Here is a 23,234-nt window from a genome sequence, read left to right on the forward strand (position 1 = left end):
ATACAAAGCAAAACCAGAGACCTAAATCCCAAATTATTGTAAAAGTAGATTACTGTACTTGCTGTGTCTTTCTGCTATCCACCCTCTCATAAGGAATTACACAACTAATTATTGGTGGAATATGACTAATTATAGGTGAAGAATGCCTACATACCTGGGATAACTCCAAAAGTATTATAGCAACCTCACATACAAAGGGTCAATGATGTAGGAATTCAGCATTTACAAATAAATAAAGGTATGCTACAGACTGCAAAAAATTATTAACATGATCTTTCCTTAAACTTGTCTGTAACACTAAATAAACCATTGTAAGGATTAACTGCTTGTCTGATGTTAAAACTACATGAAACTGTAGTTTCCTCTGTGTTCACAGAATGATTGAGGTTGGAAGGGACCTCTGAGATTACCTAGTCCAACGCCCCTTGTTTTACAGAGATATTAAGTTGTTAGGATTTCTTTCCTTTCATAGAAAGAATAAGTCCTGACATCACAAAAGCATTCAAGGAATAATCATGCAGACATAAACTTTACTGAAATCGACCAAAGACATTGAGAAAGTAAACATTTTTAAAACCACCTACAGACACACTCGTCTTCCACAAGAAGATGTCTCGGTTCACACTCCTCACAGAGCTGTCCTGTCACACCTTGCTTACAGAGGCACTGGCCAGTTGCATTATCACAATTAATATGAACAGAGCCGCTTGGATTGCATTGACATGGATGGCAGCTGCCACCAGAAAGCTGAGGGTCACCATAATAGCCAAGAGAGCACCTACACAGAGAGGAATGGGACACTGAACATCAGGGGTTATTCATCATGAAATTAGATGTTATATTTATGTTGGAGAATCACTAATACATTTTTAATTAATGGCTTAACAGTAACTAACTAATCACTCTAAGGCCTTGAGCACTCACTCATATATTTATTTATGAACACTGAATAATCTATTCCAAGTACAAATATAGATCATATTCATCAAACTGTCCTTGGGAGCTGGGGATAAACGTGGACATCATGTGTAACTCACCTTTCACAGTACTGGCCTTCATATCCTGGAAGACAAGCATCACAGTGGTAATCCTGAACACCTTTCAGGACACAAGTGGGACTAAAACTGGGGAGGAAGGATAAAGAAATGCCTGCTTGCACATAAACAGAAGATCATACAAAGACAGAGAACACCTTCAGCCACAGGTTAAATATTGTAAGCAACACCATCATCTGCTCAATCTGATGCAGTACTCTAGAGTTTGCACTTTAAATTATTCGTTTCATAAAAAGTTTGGTTTCCCAATATGACTCCATTACCATATGATATGCGAAACCACCTTATGGCCTTCCTTTTCAAAGATAAGGCAATGAAAAATGGATGCAGCATGATATGTTTATAGTATGTATCTAACTGAGACTTGCAAGAGAATATCAGAGTTGCTAGACTCTGGTTCAATTAACCAAAAGCAAGCAACAAATAGGCTTTTCAAGCTTCTGAAGAAAAAACAGCTAGCACTGTATTTTGATTTTCAAAATATAAAGTTAACTGTTCCCCTACCAAACAAACATGTATAAATGTCAAACAAAAGAGTACTTGTTCTTCCCCTAGGACTGATTGCATGAAAAGTTCCTGCATTGACTGGAGATGGCCTGAATCTTTGCAAATATAAAAGCAATGTTTTTTCAGATGAGGAAAGAGACCCACATTTGAAACTAAAGCATGTCCAAGAAACTCTACTTTGTTTTCCATAAAACATTCTATGTGGCTGACCTACTCTTAGAGAAAAAAATTGACTTATCTATCAGCTAATCTTTTTATCGTAAAACCTCAGAGTCATCACTAGCTATGAACAACTCAATTTAAGCTCCATTTACTTAAAATAGGTAGCTTTTAAATGTCTACAAATTAAGGACATCTACTGATAACTAACTCCTGTTGTCACAGCATGGGAGGAGTAGGAGGTGGGATATACAGTACAAGAAGTCCAGAACGTTAAAATATACATTGGATTTAATAAGTTCTGGTTACCTAACAGGGTTGGCTCTGGGACAGGCACAAAGAGAGCAGTCGTTCACAGATCCAGTAACTTCCCCATAGTAGCCCGGAGCACAGGCGCTGCAATAATCCCCAACTGTGTTATCTCTGCAGTTCTGATACACAAAAAAGAATTCAGACAGTTTAAAACAACAACAAACAACAAGAGGAACTTTATCTTCCCCCCAATCAATAAATGTATACAGTTTCCAACAATCATCTCTCAATGTCACTACCCATTGGTCAGCATTCTCTGAGTGGAGGAACCTTCTATGCAAAAATAAGCAGAACACCAGCATATTTTCTCTTATTTGAATGCACCCTCCGGCAGGCTGACCTAATTTCTGTTCTAAATTTCCATTAAGGTTTATATATTCCTGCTTCTATTAATCCAATTCAGGCCAGGAAATCACAGAACAAAGCAAAAAATCCTCAAAAAAGAACCCCAAAAAACAACTGATAGAAAAATTAAACAGGATACCTCGATAAAAAAATGTAAATTTCAATGTTTCAGCAAATGCATTTGAATAGTATAAACCAAGAACCATCCACAGTTAGGATTCACACATGCTACATTTAATTTGTCAACAGTACTGATCAAGAGCCAGTGTTATTAATATTAAAACACTAAATCGGTATTATAAACATAATCTAACTGTCTAGTTCCCTAAGTGAATAAAATTAACTTTCTCCCTTTGTTTTTTAAATTCATATTCTTGCTAGTGTGCATATTTTAGAGGTTAGTTGAAGAAAAGCAGTAATAATGCAGCCTCCTATTGTATGGGAGCAGAAGTCAGAGGTGAAACCCACCTCTTCGCCTACACTACTCGGTGAGAAATATCTGATTCGTAATCTCAACACGTAGGTGACTTGTCACCCCTGCAACAAAAAGCTGAGAGGAAGAATGACTAGTATTCATTAGTGTGAAAGACCGATGTATTTTGGCCTTTACTCATGTGATACATACTTTAGGACAAACCTGAAAGTGAAAGCATAGCTTACAAAAGCCTGAAGGACTAAGGAAACTCATGTCAAAAACTGATTTCAAGGATGAATTCAGCACAAGTTGACTTTGAACTAACCAACTCACCATTGGAAAAACAAAGCGATCGAAAAAGCTTTAGGAAAGAGTATTGAGCCATACCAGAGAACAGACTTAACGTGCCTTACTTGGTTAGCTGAGAATTTGCTGTCCACAGAACTGTCAGCCCACAAGATAGAGGCAATGTGTCAGTTAGATGTGGCCCCTCTTTGCAACATTTGGGATAAAATCAGAGACGTAAGCAAATTAACTTAGCATATCCCTGTACTACTTTAGTCCCTGGGAGTTAAAAAAGCATCACTTAAAGCTGCCCAGAGGATTCTTTTCCTGAGATACAAAGAATTTGACTTAGATCTAGTCTGTGGTGTGGCATGGCTTACTGCTTCCTTTACTACTTTTTTGTGTGACTAATAGACCTTGGCCAGACCAAGGACAGAAGCCCAAAAAGTCTCACAGAAAAATAAACAAACTGAACTGATACAGGAATTATTTCTAATGCAAAACTAAAATAATTAATGATTTTGAAGATATTACATGCCCCAAAAGCTTGATAATTTTACTGAATGGGCCCTAAGAGAAATACTACTACTCAGTTTTACCATTTTTCAGAGTTGGGGGGAAATTATACTTTATCCAAATAGTACGGCCATAGGCTTCTCCCGGAAACTCATTCCAGAGGTTACTGTCATTGTATGCTCAGGTGAACTCAACAGAAAAAATATATGAACTGTACGTACCAAGCACTTTCCAGTTTCAGGATCACAGGTTTCACTGTGGTTGTTGCACTGACAGGGCACACAAGGTGCTATCAGATTGTGAGGCTCTTTTATACCAAGTTCTGTATGCTTTCCCCTGTAGTATCCTGGAGCACAGCTCTGTTTATAAGGAGAGTAAAATAAAAAAAAAATATATAGCCAAGTCTAACAACAGTTGTAAAAGCCGTTTAAGTAACTTTATTACCCCACTATTAGACACACATAAAGGATTCAAGGATTCTGTACCTGACAGGACAATCCAGCATAACCAGCAGGACATCTACATTGCTCTACAAGATGAGCTCTAGCTCTGCCTAGATGCATTTCTTCAACCTTCACTGCAATTTCCATTGAGATATTTGCAATTCTACAAGATAAAGGCAGAAGAGAATGTGAACATCTAGAAAAGTCCTAGCAGCAAAACTGAGATCTAAATACTTTTGTGCTCCGAGATCAGGGCTACCATACATAATCTCCCATGATCCCCTTTCCCTCATGCAAATATCTCAATAAAATCTGAAGATTCTTTACTTATTTATGGGGTTTCAGGACCTATAACAAAAAAACCAGAAGTACTTAAAAGAAATACAGGTTGATTCCCATTGGTCTGCAAACCCTGACAAACCCAGCACGCAAGAGTATGTATTTCTGCCTCAGAAACACTTGACAGAAATATATCTGCTTTGTCCCACAGATTTTTGGACATAACTAACAAAAAGATAGTTAAGGGCATGTGAATCAAAAATAATCCTAAGTCTGGAGGTGGAACCACACTTCTTCACAGCTGTGAAGATGTACAGATATTGGGTTTTCAGCAGAGCTGCCTGTTTGTCTTGTTGGTTTCCGAACTGACAGATGCAATGATCATATCTCATCTCCTCCCTCTCATTAGTAAACTAGTTTTTCTTCCAAATGACAGTAAAATGCTACCATTCTGAGGTGGGAACATTTTACTACCGTTGCCCAGAGTGCATAAAGCTACAGGAGGCCCCTAGAACTCAGGGGACCATGCGTTTCAAACAAAAATGTCAATACCAATAAAAATATGGTAGGAAAGAAATAATTTAGAAAATATCTAACTATATCATCCATCCTGCAGAACAATGCATCAGCCTGCAAAGCTCTGTGCTTCTTTATGGACTTTTCTATCAAAGCAAGCAGCAGAAACATTTAGCGTTTCACAGAAAGAATCACAGAAGGATTCTGCTGCCATTAAAGGTCATAAATGTTTGCTTTCCAGAGGAAGAACAAAAGCCATAAATAGGAAATTGGGAGATTTCTCTAATTTGAGTTAAATCTTTACCATATAGCACAGCTAGGACTATTGCTAGGTTAAATTACAGTAAATGCAATGAGAGATTTCTTTACCTGCTTTGCTGTAATCCTTGGCCATAAGCTGCCTTGATAAGGATGTATTCAACATTGCTTAGCACAGACATGAAGTCAGAACGCAAGACAGGCTTGTCAGACACAGAGTTAAAATACTTCCAAAAATCCTAGGGAAACACAAGATATTGTTAGGACCATGAGTGTTCATGCTCACTTCAAGGTAGTGCTCTGTTCTTTCCTACGTGTTCTTTCAGAAATGCAGTCACAAGTCACTATGTCTAAACTCTAGGTCCCAGAAAATCCAAATTTTTGTCCACGATAGAACAAGGCATGTGTTTATATCATTTCTCCTATCCTTCCCTGCACTCAACTTCCATGACCAGTTTCTACAGGAAAGCAGTCCAGGCCTGCATCACACAGCTTTTTCTAGCTAGTTCTGGAGAACCCAGAACAGCCAAAACATCAGGACTTCACAAGCAGCCCTTATTTCATGTGCAGTTAGAAACAGCTGCTGTAACTGTGTCCTGCCTCCTGCCAAGAAGAAAGACTAGACCTCACCGCAGCCGCAGTCAGCAGAGAGTCCCAGAGACCAAACAAGGTCACCATTATCTCCTCTGAAGTTGTCCAGTGGGTGCTGCTGCAACTTACTGCTCCTGCTAGGCTAAGATTCACATCCCATATAATACTCCTGGGCTGTGAGTGTAACAAAGGCTACAAAATTATGAGACTGACTGAGAGTGACAACACCTGGCTGCCTGTCATTTATGGTCAAAATCTGAGCCTCTGTTTGAGAAGCTTGCCACAGCAACACCTTTAGCACTTCCAAAATAAGAAATAATATCAAAATGTTATTTGCTGCTATAGCATGATATTCTCAGCCTTTTCCCCACTAAAATAGATGCATTTTAATCCAAGTGTTCTATTTACTCAACCTATTTGAAATCAGATATGCATTTTTCAGAGTATTTTATTAAACATATAGAGCCTTTCTCTAAAAGCTCATAGAAGAAAGGCATTATTTCCACACTAATGTTTTGGCTTACCTCTTTCATTTCTACTTCCTTGTCAGTTCTTACACTGTTTTCTGGAGAAGGGATGTCTGCATAAATGACCAACTTGCTGGTGTGACCTCCTTTCATTAGAATCTGTGGCTCAAAATTTGAGGTTCCAAAGCCATCCAAAGCATAAAAAGCAACAGTGTATCTCAGCTTCCCACCATAGGCCATGAGCTATTTGGATAAAAAATTACTACTTTTATTTGTTCCAAGGTTAGAGCTACTAGCTGAAAATATTTTAATGTCATTAGAAGACTTGAAAACTGCCTGTTCTTTGAAGAATTGGCAGTAAAACATGAAAATTGACTTAAACTCAGCAGGTTTTGCACCAAGGTTAAACGCATTTTTCTAAAAAGTGGCCTCAGTGTCTTCTTTTAGGCTTTTTCAAGGCGTGCACTCAATTTTCATTTAATTGTTAAGCAATAGAGATTCCATGATCTATACACTGAATCTAGCATCAAGGTTGAAAACTCTTTCAGGTTTCTAAAGTAAAATTGAATACACCACTCTTTCCCCTCAGTACAATCTCTGAAGAGTAACATAGTAATTAAATATGGGTGTTACCAATTTACAGGGTCAAGCAAAACCTCATTAGGAAAGGGTAATATAAACACGTTGTTTGTGCTTGCTATAAATGAGTTCAGTCACTGAATATTTATATCATGACCTACAAGGATAGAACTAATGCAGAAAAATGTTGTCAGGATAAAGTGACTATTATACAATAAAGGAATGACTAAATAGACAATAAAGAAATTATCTACAAAGCATTGTAATTGTTTAATGATCTTACCTGGTCTCCCTGAAACTGCTCTGGTAACCTCCAGTAAAATGTTTCTGTATTTAGGTATTTTCTGACTATGGCAGCATCCAGTAAAACATCAGGAAATTGTGAAAATACTCCTTCCACTGTTCCAGTCAGGTTACTTTGAGCTACTACACGCAGAATGGACTGATCTGGAGTTAAGGTTATCTGCAACACAAAAAGAAAAAGACTTGTTCAACAAAAATATTCTCAGTGTCACACACTGTTAACAGTTTTAGCTGCTTCGAGACTCAATAGTCCATCTTTGAGTAATAAATGTCCAAACCAAAAAAATTGGAAATATGTTTGATAATTACTATTTTTAAAAAAAACCAAGAGTGAAACACAAGGTTTCAGAAATAAAACCTTTGATACAGGTTTATATATATAAATAAAAAAACCTATGACCACTTACCATCGGCCGCCTTCATCGTATGCCACTGCCTCTGTAAGTTAACCAATTACATTCACCCTGATTCATGAAATGTATGCAACCTTCGGCACACTAGCGCCTGACATGAGGGTAACACCAAACTGTGTCTGTATATTTATGCCACTTTACTTACCGGAATTCTCACATGATCTTCTAGTTCTGAACAAAATGTGGACATCCCAAAACAAAAGCATGGAGTACAACCTAGCGCATTGTTAGAAGACAAAGCAAAAGTTCCAGGTTTACACTCACTGCATTGTAGACCAAATACATTTTCCTGGAGAAAATGAAAAAAGAAACATAAAAGCACAGTCATATTAATTCACTAACAATGAAACATGGTTGTCTTTGGAAGAAAAACTAGTTGCTATGTAAACAACGTAACAGAAAGTCAATTACTGTATCTGTTTTGTTTTACTACATGCTACATTATTTTTCCCATTATTTTCCAATGCTGTTAAAAAAAAAAACAAACACAACAACAACAACAAAAAAACAACCAAAGAACATTCAAGCTAAAATCATGTATTTGAATTTCTAGCAAAAATCAGCAGCTATATATTTCTATTCACGACAGAAGAATCTTCCCTCCATCCTCCCCCACCCCATCTGGAAGATGGGTTCTCAAAGCTGAAGAAACTGCTCAGTATGAATAGGAATCAAGGGACTTATTCCCAAGTGTTTGTTTTTGCACTTGATTCCCAACTGGTAAGTCCAACTTGAAGAAACAGCCAAAACTACAATCAGTGCCCACTGGAACCTTTGGTCAGAAGACTGAGAGAGACTTACGAAGGCATACATTTGTTGCCTTGAAATAAGTTCTTTTCTATCACTCAGTCTTTCAAGAACAGACTTCCACCTTTTCATAAAAGTCTATATGACTAAATCTCTGCATTTAATGCTTCCTTTTTTAATACAAGAATGTCAATTCAGCTCTCACTATTAGCAATATGAATTATTTTTAAACGCTGCCTTTGCTTACAGCATAGGAAACAAATTTTAACTTGCAACACAAAACATTTATAAAAAGTTGAGGTCCTCTATTTTGTATTTATTGGCTTCTTCCTATCATTATCATATGGATTTTCAAAAAAGCAGACTATATCACCTAAATCAATGCATTGTTCCCAAATTTAATAAACCCACGTGTACTCTCTGTATTTCATTTGTTCCATTTCTATCATGAGGATAAGAACAGAAGCTTTTTCACTGGAGTTTTCCAGCATTTAATAAGTTTTTTTAAATGCTTTCACATCTAGGATGGACACATCTGTAGAAGTGCTGCCTGTCTACCTCTACACAGAGAATGAAATAAATTATTGCCAAAACAGCATGTAGGGAGTTTATGCTTTTAAGTTAAGAAAAAACCAACTTTTTTTATCAGGGATTGCCTGCTCAGAAACTTCAGGATGATACCAATTAATGTGACCTGCACTCAGAAGTGCAACTCTTGCAGCAAAGTATTGCTAGACTCTATGAAGAAATAATTTTCTGTGGCTTGAGGTAGAAACATTTTCTCTGTATTTTTCATTGCATACTTTTATCTATTACTGCTGGTTCTTTTCCAAAGTTCTAAGTGTACTGAGAAAAAAACCAAAACTTTTAAATAGTAACTAAGAAATAATGCACACGAGTTATAAACTTTTATTATTGGAACAATTTGAAAGGCAAAATGTAACTGTAAAAAAAAGGAAGTGGAATAAATAAAACATGTAAAAATTGTACCATTAAAAATGGTTCACACGGCACTGTTCTTGCTGTCAGAAGGCATTTACATCTTACAGAGAAATACCGTGACACTGAAGTCACTACCACCATTCTCATATATTTAACAAGATTTTTAAAAAATTTGTTCCAAAACTCAAGGCCAGTACTTTTTCAAAGAAGGCAGACAGAAATCTAGGAACAAAAAGAAAAGCAAGACAAATGGATCCTCATTCATTCCTACCTTACAATATTAATCCACAAAAAAGGACTCTGAATGTACTACAAGAATGATGTGGCTACAGAAATTCACTTAACACAGAACAAACACATAGATGCTACATTGAGCAAATGCAATCTATTTGAATTTAGGACTGCAGTGAGACCATAGTCATGAAATATGCCAAATCCTGTACAAGACTAGTAAGACACCAGTCATTTTCCTATCAGATATACAGTGGCTGTTCTGTAAACTTAGCAAGGATTCGGCATTAAGTCAGCTAGAAATTACTTTTTGTGATAAGCATACAATGGGTCTTGATCCTGGCTTCTTAACGTGCATCCACATCAAATTCCATTAATTTTGTCTAAAAGAGAACTACAGTACCATGCCACAATAATTTTATGACCACAAACTGGCAATAAAATTACCTGGCTATGTAAAACAAAACAAAGAGACAAAATGTCCAGTATTATCATAGGAATTTCTGAGAACAGAAATAACAATGCCACATTGCTATCTCTTCAGCCTACAGCTGTGTAGCATCTGTCCAAAGTGGGGAGCATCACCTCGCAGTTTTTAACCCTGCTGATTAATAATAAGACCTGTTTAGTGCTGGCACAGAAAATCCTTTAGGGATGGATTTAGGTGTACTCAGAAATGTCTCAAAGAAGTGATGCAGATTGTCTTTTCAAGTCTATTCAGCCCTACACCTTCCATGATGTGATAAATGCCCAGAAAGCCCCAGAAAGGCTGTCTCAAAAGAGTATGAATACTTCAGTACCTTGCAGGTGCAGATGCCAGTTTCTTCTTCACAACCACAAAGTCCTTCAGTGTCATCACACATCTCCACTTTGGTTCCACTCAAATCACAGTCACAGGCAACACAGTCTGGGTAGTCCCTGTAGCCAAATGCACACCTGGAACAGTCTTGTCCTCCAAATTCAACTTTGCACTGGCATTGACCTGTCAATACATCACACTGGGGATTGGTTGAACCAGTGTCGCTACAGTTGCACGCCTTAGATGAAAAGAAGAAATGTTCATAAATAGCAGATTTTTAAAAGCTATTATGTTACAACAGAAACAGCACAATAAACTTAGAGCAGCCTTTTATACTCAGTATTTGTCAACAATTACTATAAAATAATATAAGGGAAGGCCTTCCACATAGAAATGGGGTGGTTTGGTTTGTGTTTGAATAAAGAACTGCATTTCCAGTAAATCGTCGATTGCAAAAGGTAAGAAGCTTTGTTGATCCCAAATCTGGATTGGGAATCAAAGGACTTGAAGGAACTTGTTTCAGAACACACACACAAACAAAATAAAAAACAACTCCAGAAGACTTTATTTAAAATAATATGTATTGAGTGCATAAAGTAAATTAACATGTTATATAAAAGTTGGATGGAAGAAATCTGTAAGTAAAATAATTTTATAAATGTGATAGAAATAAAAATCTTAATACTGACATTCTTTTAAGATTTTAAGAAGCATTAACAGGGTCTACATCTTGCTCAAGCTTAATTTACTATTTGACGAGGAACCAAGAATCTCATTGCATCCACAGGCAGGAAACTAAGCACACACTGCAGCTCAGTACCAAAGGAATACTGTTCCCTGGCAGAGGACAACCTTCATCATGCAATCAGTAATAGGAACCTGTTATTACAAATATGTAAAGTGGATGCACTTAATGTATCACTCTTTTTTGAAGCAGACTGGATCTAATTTTTAGTCTTCATTTCATATCTGTGGCTACTTAACAAGTCCATTCTGCTCTGTGGTTATTTCTAACAGTGCAGGCATAAAGTACATTCTATCTATCATCACCTGGCTGTGAGCATTTTCCGAGTGTCCTCATCATGTCTCTCTGAGATGAAAAGCCTTACCTTGTAAAGCACTCTGCACAAAGACCCACAAAATCTATTAGCATCACTACATATCCTTTAGCATTCTTCACAGCGAGCACTAGGAACTACACACTGCCCAGTTTAATACACTTTATGACCAAACAAGTTAACTTTAGCTCCCAGATATTATTAAAGGTTTACAGCTCTGAATGCCATACCCCATTTTAAGAACCACAGAGTGGTCAGGGTTTGAAGGGACCTCTTGGAGATCATCTAGTCAAACCCCCTGCTAAAGCAGGTTCATCTAGAACAGGTATCATAACAACAGGAATAATCACATGTACTTCAATCTCTGTTTATATGTGATAAAGATAAATAAGGACTCTAAGGTACAATTAACTGTGCTGCAGCACACTTGAAAAGAGTTGAAAGCAAAACATGACTATAGCTTTGCTCCATCATTGCACCCAGAAACGGATGCTGAATACCACAAAAACAGCAAGAAATGGAGCCAGATGAAGTATCCCACTAATGCAGTCTGCATTGCAAGAACAGATGGCTGGGTTTCTGATGGCACCTCCCCCACTTCATCCATGTAGAGAGCATGCAAGAGCTTTCCCAGGGTTTGCCAGTAGACATTGCACTGAATCTCAGCCTGCCACAGATGGTTATTCAGCACAGGGGAGCCTCTGTTGGGGCTGTTACCTGCAGATCATGGTATTGTTTGCTGCATCAAAAATACCTTACAGTAATTCACGTTAATCACTTTGATGCTGTAACAAAAAGGAATGATAAACAACTAGCAAAAGTGAGCAGTTACATATTTAATTAAACTTGCTCATTGGTAAGTGCGGTGGTATCAATCACCCTTCGAAAGCAACGCTTCAAGGGAAATACACAAGGGACCAGCATATTGTATTCGCAGAACATTAGGTAAGAATGACAGTAGCTGGTAGCTGACAAAGCAGTGGCTTAAAGACCGGCTGCTGAGTGAGTTGCTATGAATTACTAAGATGGTAAATTCTGTAGAGATATTATAGGACTAGTTTATCATGCTTACTCTAAAAAATTAAAGAGAAAAAAGAAAACAATTTGGCTGATACTTGTACTTGTCAAGTAATTACTGCATGTAATGACAGACCTTGTCAAGTTGATTATATTTGTGGTTTCTCCATTAAAATTTCCTATTACATTCATGCAATTCTGAGGCTTTTTAAAATCTCAACCTTTATAAAATAACGATTGGTCCAATGCCATATATGTCAAAAATTTACTGCATGAACCTAATTGCCTAAATTGTTGCTACTCTTTGGCTTTACACCGAGTTGGCATTTTACTGCTTAACCATAAATATAAAGCTGAGAAAATGGGAGTTGGCATTTTTTCCACTCATGAAACATAAACTACCTTATACCATTTTAATTTTAAATATTCAGAAAAAGTGTGCAATGATTTCCAAGATAAGCTGCACTTCATTGTTCTTAAAACCATATAATCACTCCTTGATTAGCACAGAAACTGTTCCTTGTTGCCAATTATTGCTATAAATCTCTTTAGTATCACTACTGAAGCAATTAAAAGTTAGAATATACACTTCAAAATTTTAATATGATCTATGCACCTATACAGAATCGCCACTCTGATCAGTACTTTCAAAGACATCTTTCTTAAAAAGTTCCTCAATAAACACTTTACACACTGATTTTTTTTTTTTTTTAATTAATGTAAACATGTTTTAACACTTTGAGACAGAGAATAAATATTGAGGTTCTCAAAACAAGGGTCCAATTCTGTCATTCGTATAAGGCAAATTAGCAGCCATGGCTTTTCGGCCAGCCTACCATACCTTGCAGCCAAGTTCAGGAGACAGTCCCCAGTGATTTTCTTCACAGAGTTCACATTTTGGTCCCCAAGTGTGAGGGGGACAAATGCATTGGCCAGAATCAGCATTACAGTTGTTCTGAGTATGAGCACAGTCACAGGCTGCAAGAGAAATAGGACCAAATGATTAATCTTATCCTTGCTTTAGCTACAGAGAAGAAATTCCAAGACTGCTGATAGCCTTACTTTTCTTAATTATACAGTACAATTTATCCATTCTACTAGGAACCCCTTGCTGTACCTAATCGCTGAGAAACAAATTATGACCACAGTGGCATTTCATCTTTGTATTGAAAGCACATTATTGTTTCTTGACATAGCCTGCTTGGTGATTTAGAAAGCAGTGCTGCATTTCCACAAGGGAACCAATAAAGCCAAGCAAAATTATTGTAGATAAGAGTAAATTTTTTAGGGAAAAAAAATCTCTTATAGAAGATACAAAAATCATCAGGAGATACAATAATGTTCTCAAGTAGATGAAAGTATTCATTTCAGAAATTCAGCAATTTCAGAATTTCTTAGTGAATAATAGGAATGGATAACTATTTTTATAATAACAAACTGCTGTAGGAAGCACTTGTCTATTTAAGAAATGCAATACTATTCTTGCTAAAAAGTAGAAGTTCAGAAAAGCGGGTTTATTATTTTTTAAATAACATTTACAAAATTTTAAAGACTGAGATTGTTAAAGGTACCTAAGGGATCTTTGATTCCTAGAAAAGACACAATACATATGTTACAAAACATAATCCTATTACATAATCTCACTGCAGATTTCACATTACTATAATATTTGAGGCATATTAAAAAAGTTTGTCAGTTTGGATAAGAGGTAGGCATTCCTTTGGCTATACTGTGTTGAAAAAAGCATCTCATTAACATGATAAATTGGGTTTTGTGATGGCATGTTCTCTATTTGAGTTAATATTTTCCTCTGCATCATGACTAAAAATTGTACACACCCAGATGATGATGGGAAAACAGAGTCAATGACATCTTTTCAAAGTATAAAATATATTTTTAAGAATTAAATGAAAAAACAAGTTCAGAATCAGTAGCTCAGCTCTCATGATTGTGGAAAAGAAAGTTTCTATTCTCTCTGAAGGACTAAAAAGTTTTGTACAAAAAGAGACAAAGGAGCTATTTAGGATGTAATATTTCTCTCATGCAACCTTTATGAGTCTTTATTTCATCGTCACCACCTTTTACAAGGAACCACACAATAAGCAAAGAAACGTTTTGTTCCATAGCTTAATCAAAGTATTAGGAGACCATTCTACAGATTTTTCTGTATAGTCATCAAAACAAATGACCTTTACCAGAGTTTAACATAAAACATATTGCTGAAAGAAATTCCAGACAAACCCTGCAAGGATCATGGATTAGAGCTCACCTGTGCAGCCACCATCCTGGAATGCATGAAAGCCATGAGCACAACGATCACACTTTTCTCCAGCCACTCCTGGTACACAATGACACTGCCCCCAGTGATTGCACTCCTTGGAGATGGAGCCAAATTGACTGCAGTTACAGGGAATGCAGCCAAGCCCAGCAAACAGGCCATAATAGCCATTCTGTTGAACAGGAAGTAAATACATTTGAGCTATATTTCATAACTTTTTAAAAACAACATGATCTAAATTTTTATTTTCCCTGCTCTCTGACCTGCATGATTATTGGTCAGCACTGTGTGACTGCTGTGTGAGGACTCCCTGGCCTTATCTTTTCAGTGTTCCCAGCTAAATTCAAGCATGTACTTCAGTGAAAAAGCAAACACTGAAATGTTCTCATGGCCTTCTCATCTCAACATTTAGACTTTATGCTTTAAAGTCTGAGGTTATCTTAATTTAAAGATTTCCATGAGATGAGGGTGGGCTGTGCTGATCAGGCACAGATTTCTGTGAAAATGAATGAAAGACCAGAACAATGGATTCAAAAGCATTCAGTTAGGCTGGCACAAGGGCAGTAAGATTTTTCCTGACACAGCTGGTCAGTGAACCCACCAGGGGAGATGCCCCACTGGACCTGCTGTTTACAAACAGGACTCGTGGGTGATGTGGTGGTCAGAGGACATCTTGGGCATAGTGATCATGAGATAAGAGTTTTCAGTTCTCAGAGAAGTAAGGAGGGTGGTCAGCAGAATCGCTACGTTGGACTTGCAGAGGCCAGCTTTGCCCTGTTTAAGAGCCTGACTGACAGAGACCCTTGGGAGATAGTTCTGAAGGGCCAAGGGGTCCATGAAGGCTGGACATTATTCAAGAAGGTAGTCTTCAAGGCACAGGAGCAAGCCATCCCCATATGCCAAAAGACGAGCCGGCAGGGGAGGAGAACGGCCTGGCTGAACAGAGCCTTGGCTGGAACTCAGGGAAAAAAGGAGAGTTTACCACCTTTGGAAGAAGGTGTAGGTAACTCTGGAGGACTGTAAGGATGTCACAAGGTTAGACAGGGCGAAGATTAGAGATGAAAGCCCAGCAGGAACTCAGGTTGGCCACTGCCATAAAAGATAACAAAACATGGTTTTACAAATACATTAGAAACAAAAGGAGGGCCAAGGATAATCTTCATCCTTTATTGGACGCAGCAGGGAACATTGCCACAAAGGGTGAGGAAAGGGCTGAGGTACTTAATTTCTTCTTTGCCTCAGTCTTTAACACTAAGACCAACTCCTCTCTGGCTACTCAGCCCCTTGAGATGGAAGATGGGGACGAGGAGCAGAATGCAGTCCCCACAGCCCACGGGGAAACAGTTACTGACCTGCTGCTCCACTTAGACACACACAAGTCTATGGGGCCACATGAGATCCACCCCAGGGTACTGAGGGAACTGGCAGAAGAGCTCACCAAGCCACTCTCCATCATTTATCAACAGTCCTGGCTAACCGGGGAGGTCCCAGAAAACTGGAGGATAGCCAAGAGTGATGTTCATCTACAAGAAGGGCACGAAGGAGGATCCAGGAAAGCACAGGCCTGTCAGCCTGTCCTCGGTGCCAGGGAAGGTTATGGAGCAGGGCATCCTCTGTGCCATCATGCAGCACATGCAGGACATCCTGGGGATCAGGCCCAGCCAGCATGGGGTTATGAGAGGCAGGTCCTGCTTGGCTAACCTGATCTTGTTCTCCGACAAGATGACCCACCTAGTGGATGAGGGAAAGGCTGTGGATGTGTCTACCTGGACCTTAGTAAAGCCTCTGACACCATCTCCCACAGCATCCTCCTGGGAAAACTGCTTGCTCATGCCTTGAACGGGTGTACTCTTTTCTGGGTAAATGCTAGATGGACAGCTGAGCCCAAAGAGTGGTGGTGAATGAAGTTTCATCTAGCCGTTAGCTGGTCACAAGTGGTGTTCCCCAGGGCTCAATATTGGGGACAGTTCTGTTTAATATCTTTATCAATGATCTGGATGAGGGGTCAAGAGCAATCTCAGTAAGTTTGCAGGTGACACCAAGATTAGGGGGAGTGTTGATCTGCTGGAGGGCAGGCAGGCTCTGCAGAGGGACCTGGTCAGGCTGGACCGATGGGCCGAGGCCAGTTGTATGAGGTGCAGCCAGGCCCAGTGCCGGGCCCTGCCCCTGGGTCACACCAGCCCCACACAGCGCTACAGGCTGGGGCAGAGCGGCTGGGATAGAAAAGGACCAGTGAGCCTGATAGAAAAGGACCTAGGCAACAGCCAGCTGAACATCAGCCAGCAGTGTGCCCAGGTGGTCAAGGCTTGTATTGAAACCAGTGTGGCCAGGAGGACAAGTGCAATAATCATCCTCCTGTACTCAGCATTGGTGAGGCTGTGCCTCAAATACTGTGTGCGGTTTTGGGCCCCTCACTACAAGAAAGACATTGTGGTACTAGAGCGTGTCCAGAGAAGGGCAACGAAGCTGGTGAAAGTCTGGAGTACAAGCCTTATGGGGAGCAGCTGAGGGGAGATTTACACTGGCAATTAGAAAAATTTCTGCAGTGAAAGGGTGGTGAAGCATTGGAACAGGCTGCGCAGGAAGGTGGTGGAATCACCATCCCTGGAGGCATTTAAAAAACACATAGCTGCAGTGCTTAGAGACGTGGTTTAGTGATGGACTTGGCAGTCCTAGGTTAAGGGCTGGACTTGATGATGTCAAAGGTCTTTTCCAACATAAATGATTCCTTGATTCTATGAAGTAACTGGACACAGTTTTCCTGCTCTGGTCTCTCAGGCTGTTCTACACTTAGCAAAGGCTGGAAATCATGTTTTGTAGCACCACTGAATACCTACTTCTTCTAGCTGAATCCCTTTTAAAGCATTCAGCCATGCAGCACAGTGCTAATATCCCTTCAGGTGTGTTAGTAGTGTTCAGTTTGTGCTTTTCAGTCAGCCAACATGACTGCACGCTGTCAGTGAGCACAGCAATAACCTGAACAGCCCTATTCCACAAGGGTGCCGAGTCAACTACATAGCTTCACATCTGCAAAGAGCACAGGCAGAGCAATTTGCAACTGTGCAGACAACCTTTGGTCTCCCTCCAGCAGCAAGTGCCTCTCCCCTGAATATACTTGCTGCTATTCTCCGTATCTGCCCTAACCAATATAGATAAACAGGAAAACCAAGACAAAAGAAAATGTAGATATTAGGAACAGGTGAATATTTGCTTACCAAACACTTATCACATCTTTCTCCAATCACATTTGATTTGCAGTGACAAAAGCCTGTCTCATGATGACAAGTACTTGAAAGTGAACCATTCACATGGCATGCACAGGCTTATGTTTAGACAAAAAGAAACAAAATAAAAAAAAATATTTATCTATATGCATTCATTATTATACAAAATTCTAAGTTTCCTATATAAGGGGTGTTTCACCTTGTTATATCCCATAGGTGTTAATATACTACAGTAATAACTTTACCACATGTTTGGGCTAAAAGAAAAAAAAAAAACCACCTCTGTGAATAGATATATTTGAGAAGTTTGTCTCTTCCAGTCCTATATGTAACATTCAGAAATAGGAAATGTCTACAGAACGTCAATGGGGGGACAGAGTTAAGCAAGTCACTAAATATGAAGCGCCAGACCCTAGCATAACACATTCCTTCCTCAGGCTAACCCAACCCCATAGTTTTCAACCTGCACTTTTCAACTCATAACTGGAAGGCTAACTTGTTCAGCAAAGGTGCATATTTCCTCATCCATTCTAATACACGTACATGACATTTTTCTTTATATTCTTTAAATGTACATGTACATGACATGTTCTTTACATTCTGAAAGCAATAATAATAATAGCTTACCACGACAGTTTTTCTCAATCACCGCATCCCCATAATACCCATCAGCACACTTTTCACAGTGGTGACCTGCTGTGTTCCCCAGACATTTCAAGCATTGTCCTGTGAAGGTATCACAGTAGCCATCTTCCTGAGGGTTTACATTGCCATTGCATTCACAAGGAGCACACGACTGTCCAGGCATGAGTGGGTTTCCATAATAACCATTAGCACACCTGCACCAGAGATCAAAATCTTTATCAGCTGGAATGAAGTCATGTCAAACACTCTCACCACCCAAGGGAGTATTTCCTATTAAATTTTTATCTAAAGTGTCTCTGTATTACAAGCAAAGGTAAAATGGGAAGGAAAATTTTATTAGGAATGTTCTGTACATGTGGTATGAACAATTCAAGGCAGGTAAGATGATGAACACTTAGTGATATTTTACCTGAAGCTAGTGTACATACCTTTCACACTGAGAACCAGTATAACCTGGAAGACATTTGTCACAGACAATTCCACCTTCTTCATTCAGCTGGCAAGTAGGACTGAAACTATCAACAATATTTATGGCAGTCAGTATCAATATACAGAATCAAAAGACTTCTACAAACAGTAAATATCCGCCCTTCAAGTCCATGCACCTATTTCTATAACCATGTATTTGTAATTTTTTCTAGATAAACATGAAGTATGTCAAAATAAAGTTATTTTCAAAATCTCTTCCTGAGGTCTGGGGTTTTTTTTAAAGAAAGGAAGACTTTAGGACTTCCTAAAAACCTGTCCCTCTTTCTAGCAAATCCGTATTTCTGTACCAAGCTCCTCTTTTTCACATGCAACAATTCTGTCCTGTTTTTTTTCTGAACATGAAAGATAATGTTATTTTGCTGCCAAGTTCAAGACTAGGTCAAAGTATTACCTTCAACCTTCACGTACAAATTGCACCAGTTCACTTGGCCTGTCTCAGCCTAAGCTAGATATTTGTCTATCTGGAAAAACAATGTTTCTATGAGATATATTCAAACAAAGAGGGAGAAAAGAAGTCCTTCTCTTTCTCCTTCAGATTTCACAACATTTTTTCTTCATCTTACTTTCTGATTTTGCTGAAGATGCAAAGAAAATCTCACATAAGCAACTTACTTGTTTGCAGCAGAACTCAGAGGACATGCACAGGGCTGGCAGTCCTCAGAAGTTCCGTGAGATGGACTTCCATAGAAGCCAGGCAAGCATTGATCACAGAAAAGTCCTGTCGTGTTGTGTTGACAAGCCTGTGAAACATGCAAAAGCTCTTTTCATACTTACTCTTGAAGGTTTTTCATCCCTTGAGGGACTCCTGCAGGAGTCTGCATAGAGTATAACATTCAAGGAAGTCATTCTTCAAGCCACAAAGATTAGAGTAGAACTTTGAAAATAAGTGGGGTTCTTTTCTGAGTTGTAACAACAAATCCTAATTAATTCTTTCCAGTATTTTAGAATATACTTTACACTGTAAACCAAGCCTTATTACTTATTACACAAACTTAAACATAGTTTGTGTATTGCACGCGTTTGCATTACCAAATTTTTTTTATATTTCTTACTGGTGTTTAGCCATTTTATTTCTGTGACCTTTAAATTTCAGAAGAGATCTGAGAAATAAAGTCTTTCTTCAGAAGGGACTGTGTAATTTCCACTGATGTCAGTCATGGAAGATGCACATATCCGAAAACAGATATTCACCCAAAACACTGTTTAATTTTGTACCTTTCAGGAAAAGTTTTATCGTCACTTGCAGCAAGCAAAGTTAAGTTTTTTATCAGCCAGTATATGGTGATGTTTATTTTCATTCTCATTACTCCCCACTTGAAACGATAAAATAGAAACAAACCCTTTACTGGAGAACAATTTAATGGAGATCCCTGAACATATTCTAAAGTAAACAATGAAAAGCACAAAAAATAAACAGTTGGTACAAATAGCTTGAAATATACCTACACTGTAAACTTGTCTCCCACAGCCAAAATGCTCTCCTAATTCCTAAATAGACGCTTAAAACACAAGACACTTTGAAGGATAACTTACAATGCATACACCATGAATATCACACTCAGTTGCATGCCCATTGCATTTGCAGGGTTGACAAATACCTCCGAAGAGTATTCCATCCACACGGTAGTACCCAGGGAGACAGGACTGAAAAGAAACATGGGGAAAAAACAGTAGCATTTTGTGTGTTAAAAGTACACATCATGACATTTTTCAAAGAGCCCACTTCCAACCAGCCACCATCTGACTCATTCACATTGTGCTAACAATGCTCTTTAAACTCTATTGATGTCACTGCAGTTCTTTTCTGGTGTTTGGTTTTTACTTGCACTGGATAAAGGGGATAGGAATTAACTTCATACAACTTTGATTCGGCCCTTTGTCCCCTGGAGGCACATAAGTTTTGTGCAGTGGAATATGTGAAGTTCCTTATAATGGGACAACAAAAACCAGATGTTCTACCTCCTCTGCAGAATCATTAGCAATGCTATGCCACAAGACCTCAAACTGAAATTATTCGTCAAAATAACTCCTGCTATTCTGCAGATGGTGCTCTGCCTCCCTAATCTTCTATTCACAGATATATAAGGCACCACCTTGCGCAACACATTTGACCCTTGTGGGATCTTCCAAAGCCTAGCATTCCTCCCTGCTAAGATTCCTTATTGCCTCCATAAACCTAATGACATAAAACAGAAATAAACTGTACACAATTCAGATCCAGGAAAAGCACTATTAATGAGTAAAGTAAGCTCAAAACACCTTCACAGGGCTCTTACAGCTGCTTCCTTTGCAAAACTGATGTTCTGAAGTGCATCGTTAGTGCCACCAACTAGAATTCAAGAAATACGTTTAAAATCTCATTTAGTTTTAAATCTGGACGAAAATATCTACAGCATTGTGTACAGTATGATAGACAGGATTTTACCATGGAACATACGCTTTTATGGCAGTACAACTAAAAGCTGCCTTCCTTTAAAACAGATAGGAGATAATTTTGCATACATAAAACACTGTAGGAGGTTACCTCGCAGGATATTCCTGTGTAACCTTGAGGACATTCACAGAATTCCACATCTGATGCTGAAGAAAGACCTATAACATTTGCACTTGCAGTATCCAGGGTCACAGAGTCCAGCCTAGGATCAAGCATGAAAACATCGCGTCATTTGTTTCCCCAAACTTGACTATGAACAGAATAGTTTGCTTCTAGGGCTGTAACAATGCTGAGTGCTGCTCCCTGGCAGGGACAGCTGAAGGAACAAGACCAATTCTCTACTGTAAAAAGACTATGATCATAGTCTTTATCACTGCATTTGCAATTCCGGGAGCAGATGAACCCTTCTCCTGTTATCATTATTGTTACTACCATTGTCCCTTCTCCTGTGGAGAAGTTTAAACAAAACTTTCCCCGTCTGTCATGTATAAGAGGTATATCAGTGGACCAGCCTTTTAGTGCCGTCCTGAAATAAGACAGTTTTACTGCACCATGTCTAAAATGGGCACATATCTCAGGTGGGTAAGTAGTGAGAAACAGCACCAGTTCATTGGTGCTGCACACAACAGAACAAAGCAAAAACTTGTACTACAAACAACAGCATTTTGCAGCAGAGATAATCTTCTCAGCCACAGGTAAAATTATTTAAATAAATCTTTATAAACATTCCAGAAGATGAACACACCATCCCTAAATGGACATAAATATAACCACTCCTCAAGGACACAAAAGGGCACAGGGCAAATTTTGTATCAAGTCCAATGTTATTGACATGAAATTCTACCAAATCAAGGAATGTGGAAAAAAGGGCTATTGGTGAGGCTAAGCGAATTAAGTAAATAAATGATGAAGCACTGGAACTGATTCCCTTGAGCATAGTAAGATTTTGTTCCTGTATATACTGGAGAGCAGGTAAAACAGTTCTGTAAGGTCTGATGCAGATACTGCTGATGCTGACATGAGACTATGGAATGACCAGTTAATCCACTCCAGCCCAATTTTCCTATTAAGCACTCCCTTAGAGATGAGCATCAGTAACACCTACAAACAGACATTAAAAGAAATAACAGCCAACGTCTTTACTAGCAGGTTTTCAATAGTTAGTGATGGATTAACTTGCCACATAGCAAAATAAGCATACTGTTGAGGGTTTTGGAGGCATTTCCCCCTAACAAAGCAGCCATTGTAATACAGCTTTTATGCAGTATCCCTTTAAAGCAGAAAATAATGTTGCTGCTATCAGATATCTTTAAAACAACCAGATGCCCTTTTCCACACATTCCACATTAATGTATTTTGGAGACAAAAAAGTCTTGAGAAAATTCAGTATTTTTTTTTTTCCTAGAATTTATTAACGTAAAACTTTAGGAATACTGCCACGATGAATAGCATTTCATATGCACAAAAATAATAGATGTGTGTATATATATATATATATATATATAAAATTTGAGTATTTTCTCTCCCTCACCTGTACACAGCTTTTTTGGCAATGTTGTAGTTGGCCCTGATCAGAAGATGGGTCATGTTTGCCAGCACAGTCATCAACCTTTCCCGGTCTATAGCTTTTTTTGTATTGAACTCTATGAAATTCTCTGATACAAATCTCACTGTATTAGAGTACTCCTCATATGGCTGTAATGACAAGCCCGCTGCTCTTGTACTCAAAATCTGCCCATTACCCTGAAATTGAAAGACAGAGAAAACATTTTGCATATTTGCATGCAAATTTTGTTAAGCAATTACATTTAGTATCAGATCCACATCCAGATAACACAGGAAAGAGGCAATCAAATGAGATTCCTTGCACTAGAAAAAAAGTAAGTAGAAGGTCTGCATTTTCCATGGCCTCAGAAGGACTATAATC

The 23,234-nt window shown here is 38.6% G+C and overlaps 1 protein-coding gene across 1 annotated transcript in view; it reads right to left on the reverse strand.

Annotated features, from left to right (window-relative positions):
• Window positions 1–23,234, reverse strand: part of LAMA1 (laminin subunit alpha 1) — a 111,612-nt gene that overhangs the window by 40,186 nt on the left and 48,192 nt on the right. The window contains exons 14-32 of the mRNA XM_055799488.1: window positions 22,839–23,050; window positions 21,398–21,509; window positions 20,407–20,517; window positions 19,486–19,613; window positions 18,813–18,899; window positions 18,367–18,578; window positions 17,731–17,837; window positions 14,507–14,687; window positions 13,079–13,215; window positions 10,164–10,400; window positions 7,589–7,732; window positions 7,011–7,190; window positions 6,206–6,391; window positions 5,202–5,329; window positions 4,080–4,200; window positions 3,816–3,953; window positions 2,031–2,152; window positions 1,038–1,124; window positions 585–778 (exon numbers count right to left, since the gene is read on the reverse strand). Coding sequence (XP_055655463.1) covers window positions 585–778; window positions 1,038–1,124; window positions 2,031–2,152; window positions 3,816–3,953; window positions 4,080–4,200; window positions 5,202–5,329; window positions 6,206–6,391; window positions 7,011–7,190; window positions 7,589–7,732; window positions 10,164–10,400; window positions 13,079–13,215; window positions 14,507–14,687; window positions 17,731–17,837; window positions 18,367–18,578; window positions 18,813–18,899; window positions 19,486–19,613; window positions 20,407–20,517; window positions 21,398–21,509; window positions 22,839–23,050 — 2,824 coding nt within the window. The remainder of the gene's footprint in view (window positions 1–584; window positions 779–1,037; window positions 1,125–2,030; window positions 2,153–3,815; window positions 3,954–4,079; window positions 4,201–5,201; window positions 5,330–6,205; window positions 6,392–7,010; window positions 7,191–7,588; window positions 7,733–10,163; window positions 10,401–13,078; window positions 13,216–14,506; window positions 14,688–17,730; window positions 17,838–18,366; window positions 18,579–18,812; window positions 18,900–19,485; window positions 19,614–20,406; window positions 20,518–21,397; window positions 21,510–22,838; window positions 23,051–23,234) is intronic.

Source organism: Falco peregrinus, chromosome 3 (assembly GCF_023634155.1).
Source record: "Falco peregrinus isolate bFalPer1 chromosome 3, bFalPer1.pri, whole genome shotgun sequence".
NCBI classification, from domain to species: Eukaryota; Metazoa; Chordata; class Aves; order Falconiformes; family Falconidae; genus Falco; species Falco peregrinus.